At 30.2% G+C, this 6,382-nt stretch overlaps 1 protein-coding gene across 1 annotated transcript; it reads left to right on the top strand.

The window, feature by feature from the left end:
- Nucleotides 1–1,724: 1,724 nt before the first annotated feature.
- LOC114393121 (probable calcium-binding protein CML49) lies at nucleotides 1,725–6,160 on the top strand. Its single transcript, XM_028354387.1, has 5 exons — nucleotides 1,725–2,270; nucleotides 3,486–3,532; nucleotides 3,891–4,066; nucleotides 4,636–4,654; nucleotides 5,788–6,160. Exons 1-5 carry the CDS (start codon nucleotides 1,814–1,816, stop codon nucleotides 5,890–5,892), a joined length of 804 nt encoding a protein of 267 aa, XP_028210188.1. The 5' UTR covers nucleotides 1,725–1,813; the 3' UTR covers nucleotides 5,893–6,160.
- The last annotated feature ends 222 nt before the right edge of the window (nucleotides 6,161–6,382 follow it).

Here is a 6,382-nt window from a genome sequence, read left to right on the forward strand (position 1 = left end):
TACAATACCCTGTATGAGAAGTTATGGTTCGCAAAACCTTTGAGGGTTTCATATTTTTCTTTAAAGGCGAAAATATTTTTTTTCACCTGCTTTCTTCTGAAGACGCTTATTGTCTCCACTTGCATAGAAATTAAGTTATCGTCCTTGTTTGTAAGACATCTTGAATGGTGTGCGAATAGTAACATGTGTTGTTAAATTCAGCACCAATTCACCAAGATCATTTATATTTTTCTTTACCTCTTTCATCTCATCTCTTCATTGTAAGAGCATAAAAATTAAAAATAATTTTATTCATATAAAAATTAAATACTATAGAAATAATTTTTTGTTACACACTTCGTAAGAAACCTAACAATAAAAAAGACAAAACATATCTTATTATTTGATATTTGACATGGTCAATCTCTTTAAAATTTGTTTGAGCATAATTTTCATTGTCATGAATATTTTGGATTGGTTGTTCGACATGTTTGACTGATATACTTCCACCCACTTTTTATAATTTTGTGACTTTTATTATTTTTGGAATTACTTCACCCAAAAATTTCACTTAGCTGAATGAATATAAAATCTTATTAGATTTTTTTTAAGAAAAAAAATAAAAAATTTAACAAGATCATTATAATGTATAATGCAACTAAATTATTAAAAAAATCACATTTGATAATAATAGATAATTATTAAAAATAATGAAAACATAACAGTGCATAAACAGAAAATTAAAATAATATAAAATTCAAATTATCCAAAATGAAAAAATAATTATTCTTAATAACTGTAAAATAATAATATAATATATTACATATTTAAAATTTAAAATAATAATAAATTTTTTGAATAATATATATAATTTTGAAACAAATATAAAATAATTTTAAACAAAACTATTAATTCACATAAGCAATATTACGGTATATAAACAATATATAAAAAAATAGCATCAGGTAAATGGTTAAGAAAATCAAATATATCAATAAAGATTAAAAAAAAGAGAGTGGTACATATAAATGAGGTATTTTAAATAGAGGTTGGGGATTCAAATTTTGGTTTGGGTTAGGTGAGGCTGCAACTATATTGCATTTGATGTTGCTATTGTCCGTATAAAATAGTCACACTTACATTAAATCAATTATTATCTTATTTTTAAAATAAAAAATAGTGGAACATCAAATCCATCAATAATTGATGGCATGGAAACAAACACTTAATTTTTAAATGACTTCTTGAGACATGACAATTTGTTAGTCATGTTAGTAATGAAGGAAAATTCTCTAATAACATATAACTATTTCAAAAATATAAATTTTAATTATTTTTTGACTTTCTACTTATATATCACGACACTCCTGATCACATATTATACATAATAAAGTATAACTACTTTTATAAAACAAATTAATCATATTTTTTAAGCTAAAATTAATCGTATTTATATATTTAATTAACCATGTAGTATTTCAGAAAATTCTAAGTGGACCAAACTTAAATGTACAGACGCTAATCTTTTTCCATTAAAATATCTTGAAAACATTTTTTTTTTAAAAAGAAACCTTATATATACGATTATTTTTGCAAATCATTTTTTTAAATTAAATTTTTAAAAATATGGTGAAAAAAGATTATTTTTAAAAATAAAAACTACAAAGAAATAGTAATAAAAATAACTAAGAATTTCTGAAAAATTGCCCCAACACGCCAAAACCCACTATGCATATATAAATCGAGCAGTTCCGCTCTCTCTCTGACGCGTCTTCATCAATTTAGTGGCAATCACTGATCTTTCTGAACACAAAGATCCCTTCAAAATTTCACCATGTCCGGCTACCCCAACCAGCCTCCCAGCTACGGCTACGGCTACGGCGCGCCGCCGCCGCCCCATCCCTACGGCGCTCCTCAGCCCCCGCAATCCTACGGCGCGCCGCCGCCCGCTCAGCCATACTCCGCCGCGCCCTACGCCCAGCCGTCCGCCCCCTACAATAAACCTCCGAAGAACGAGTCCCACTCCCACAGCGGCGGAAGCGGCGGTGGCTACTCGGCACCGCCGGCTACTGCGTACGCGAGCCCGTTCGCCTCGCTGGTGCCGTCGGCGTTCCCGCCAGGGACAGACCCTAACGTTGTTGCGTGCTTCCAGATGGCGGACCAGGACGGAAGCGGGTTCATCGACGACAAGGAAATGCAGAGAGCGCTTTCTTCGTATAACCAAAGCTTCAGTCTCAGAACCGTTCATCTTCTCATGTATCACTTCACCAACTCCAACGTCAAGAAGATAGGTACGAAATTACTAAAACCTCTCTCTCTCTCGTGAAATTTAGGATTTCCGCTAATTTGCGCTGGGGATGAGGTTCTCGGGCGCACTGGGCTAAGCTGCGCTGGTGTTTGGGAAATGACGCGTTTTTCTTTTTTTGTGCTGTTGGTTTCGTTTACCTGCATGGGAAACGCGTGTCGTGTGCTTTCAATGCGAATTGGGTGACGTGGCATAGTAACTTTTTGAGTTTTGATTTTTCGGGTTACGCGTTGCCTTTTTTGAGTTCTGACTTTTTAGGGGACGCTGTGGGCGCCTACTTCGTAGCACAACGCAGGATCCACTCTATACGGTGGTTTTATTACTTCCACGTGGCCTCGGGTTACTTTACAGTACTTAGTAATTAATAATTAATAATCTTTTTGCGCCGTTATAATTATCCCGTAAGAAAAAAAATTTCAAAATAATTGTCATGTTTTTCAATATAATATTAATAATTTTTGTTCACTTATATCTCTTATATAATATTACTGAAAAATGACATAATTTATAAATGAATAAATGATGATTTAAGATTAAGTTTGTAAAATTATTATTGTTTTTATTTATTTATTTTTCTTGATATGCATAAAATAACTTAAAATTACAAGATGGAGGAAGTAATTAATACTAATATTAAATGAATTTAAAGTTGATTGGAATTGTCAACGTTATATTATTCTTCGATTGCCCTCCTGTTTTATACTGACCAAAATTCATAAAAAAAAATAGTAATTTTACAAAACTAAAGTTATATAGGGATATGAGGGAAAAATAATTAAAATCACATCAAAAAATCAAATATTAACACTTATTTTAGGATAAGTTTTTTTAAAAAATGTGACTTTTATTTTAGAATAAATGAATAAATTTTTGTCAAAAATGTGGCGTTTATTTTAGAACGGAGGGAGTAACTAATACTATTACTTATCGTTACTGTTCAATACTCCCTCACTAGTTACTGTTCATAATCTATTGTTTTAAATTGTAGCAGGTAAAGTGTTGAACCAGTAGTGATTGTTGATGTCACTCCTACTATAGATAATTAGATATTTAGTAAAATACTGAAGTTGCAATTTTTTTTTTGGTGCATACTGAAGTTACAATTTGAAAATTGGAACTGAATTTGTATATTTAACCAAAGTTCAAATTAGAAGGGAGTATTTACTGTTTCAAAATTTGACTACGTAATAATGCATTGCAGGACCAAAGGAATTCACATCTCTATTTTACAGTCTTCAGAACTGGAGGGTATGTCCTTTTCTCCTTTTATTTTTATTCCTCGTTTGATCCTGAACTTCAAGTTTGCAAATTATGCTGTGCTGTCTTTATATTGAAACATATTCTTTTAAGTGTGTGGTTGAATGGGTGCTGGTAAAATTGATTTTGAATGAAATTGATTTTGATGTAATGTGGTTTATGTTTGGATGTATTGTTATAAAATCATGTTAGGAATAAAATTCATTACAAAATTTTGTATCCAACACAGAAGTTACTCAAAATCCATGAAACCAAACATGTGAAAATATATCCAAAATTCATGCTGGACTCAGAATCAATTTCCGAACGCCAAATCAAACACGCCCTAACTTGGTTATTATTGTTGCAGTCCATTTTTGAGAGATTTGACAAGGACAGAAGCGGCAAAATCGATTATACTGAGTTGAGAGATGCTCTACTGAGTCTGGGTTATGCTGTTTCTCCAGTGGTATTGGATTTGCTCGTCTCCAAGTTTGACAAAACTGGTGGAAAAAGCAAGGCTATAGAATATGATAATTTCATCGAGTATGGCTTTTCTTCAATTCGTTGTCTTTTTAATTGATAAATGATTTTTAGCATTAAAAAGAGATTTTTTTTTTCTAGAATATGACAATTTCATCGAGTAAGGATAAAATAAATAATTTTAGTGTTGATGAGAAAATTAATGGTTAATATTCCTATACATTCATAATTTGTTATGTATGTATCCATAATTTTCAACTATTGATTTTCTTATTAATGCCTGATATTATTCACTTTATCATGTAAAATTACTAAATAAGTTGTTCAGTTTGAAGATAGCATATCCATTAAAAGGATTTTCCACTTGATGTCTTCTTTATTTATTGTTAAATTTTAATATTTTGTTAACATCAAAGAGAGAAGAAAACTGTCCTTGTACAATAACCACATAGGCTCAGCCACTTGTACTTTTATATATTGTTAGTTGAAGGCAACATAGTTTTCAGATTTAAAACGGGAGAAACTCTCAATAAAATTGAAATTTTCTCTTTTCATTAGCATTATGTTTACCTTTACTTTCCTGGTGTAAAACGAATATATTAACTGATTTCTTTCCATGTTTGCTTATGCAGGTGTTGTCTTACTGTTAAGGTGAGCTACCAAGTCATTCTGATTTGATTTATTATTTTATGGCAGAAATATAGGAATAGTCTCTTACTTTTTTAATTCGACAAATTAGTCTTTTTGGAAAATTGATCATTTTTTAAAACAAAAAAGGTTATAAATGTACTGAAAATCGCATGAAAATGAGTTTCATGAATAATATGAATAATAAAAAAAGAACATGACATTAGATTTTTAGATTTTTGGTTGATTATGAGCTCATTTTTTACATTAGTTGATTTTCATAATTTTCATTTAAATGAATTCAATAAAACAAATTTTACATCTTGAATCATTAAAAAAATGTTTAAAATTGTATTAAAAATAAAAAAAAATATCATTTTTTCGAAATGATTAACTTGTCATGAATTGTAGCCTTATTTTATCTGATTCTGCAATTAATATTACATCTTGTCATTCTCATATTCTCATATGATGTGGAGTCTCAAAAGAACATAAACAAAAGGACAATTTTAGTGATAGCAGCGCTGCTGCAGCATAGCATCAGTCACTGCTTAATTGAACTGCATTACCTAACCATATAAAACCGTTTAAAAGTTTGCTAGTTTATTGCCAACATTTTCATGTTAATGTTGAAAAGTAAAAAATGAACAGTAATAATGTTTGGTATATCTTGGATAAGTCTTTTTAATATTATTATGGCCAGACAAACGAGACATGAATGAACTGAACTTAAAACACATGTTCCTTTTTGTGAAATCTATCGTGTTGTTTTGGTGATTCATGAAACATTCAACATGATCCTATTTCTTAGTGTGCGTTTGGATTAAAATTGAAAAAATAGAGTTTGGTTGAACTTAACTTTGTAAGCTTACATTTAGTTAAAAGTAGGTTTGAAGTTTTCTACATTAGATGGAAAAGAGAAAGAGTAGATAAACTTTGGTTTGGGTGAAAGTCACGTTGTACTCGACTGAAAAATAATGGAAGATAAACATGTACAACTTTCTATAAAGATGTTTGGATGTTTAAACGTCAAATCAATCACATCTTTAGTGTGAAGTGAGAACCATAAATTCTGCTCTAATTTATGTTGGAATCAAGCTGATTCATTTGTACTTTTTCCTATTAGCAAAATCTAACTTTTTAATTGTGTATTGCAGGGACTAACTGACAAATTCAAGGAGAAGGATACTGCGTATTCTGGGTCTGCAACCTTCTCCTATGAATCGTTTATGCTGACAGTCCTGCCATTCCTAATAGCTTAGGAAAGTAATGGTGTGTGTGGTTGGTAGGCCTTGTAAATGGCCAGGCTATATTTGGTTTGAAAATGTGTGTGGCCGAATTACTTTACTATTGCCAGCCTTTAATATGCTAGTATTCCCTGTTGTTTACTTTATAAGTAACCAAATCCTAAATTACTATATTTTTCAGCTTGTTGATAATTTTCTTTGGGTGCTGTATGTGAATGAAGCGTCGAAAATGAGATTCCTTGCTAATGGTAATCCATGACTGGATAATAATTTGGGCTTAAAAGACCAATCTTGTGTAATTTTTGTGCAGTACGGTAATTTTTATGTTTGAGTCTAATTTATAAATTCAAAAATAAAGTAAAATATAGAATATATTTTTATTATTAATGATCAATATATTATTATTATTTATTATTCAAAATAAATATAATAAATGTTTTAAAATTTAACATCAACTAAATGTTGATAGGTCTTAATCTCCAAATGATTTATTTTTATTCATGAT

Source organism: Glycine soja, chromosome 2 (genome assembly GCF_004193775.1).
Source record: "Glycine soja cultivar W05 chromosome 2, ASM419377v2, whole genome shotgun sequence".
In the NCBI taxonomy this organism is placed as follows: domain Eukaryota; kingdom Viridiplantae; phylum Streptophyta; class Magnoliopsida; order Fabales; family Fabaceae; genus Glycine; species Glycine soja.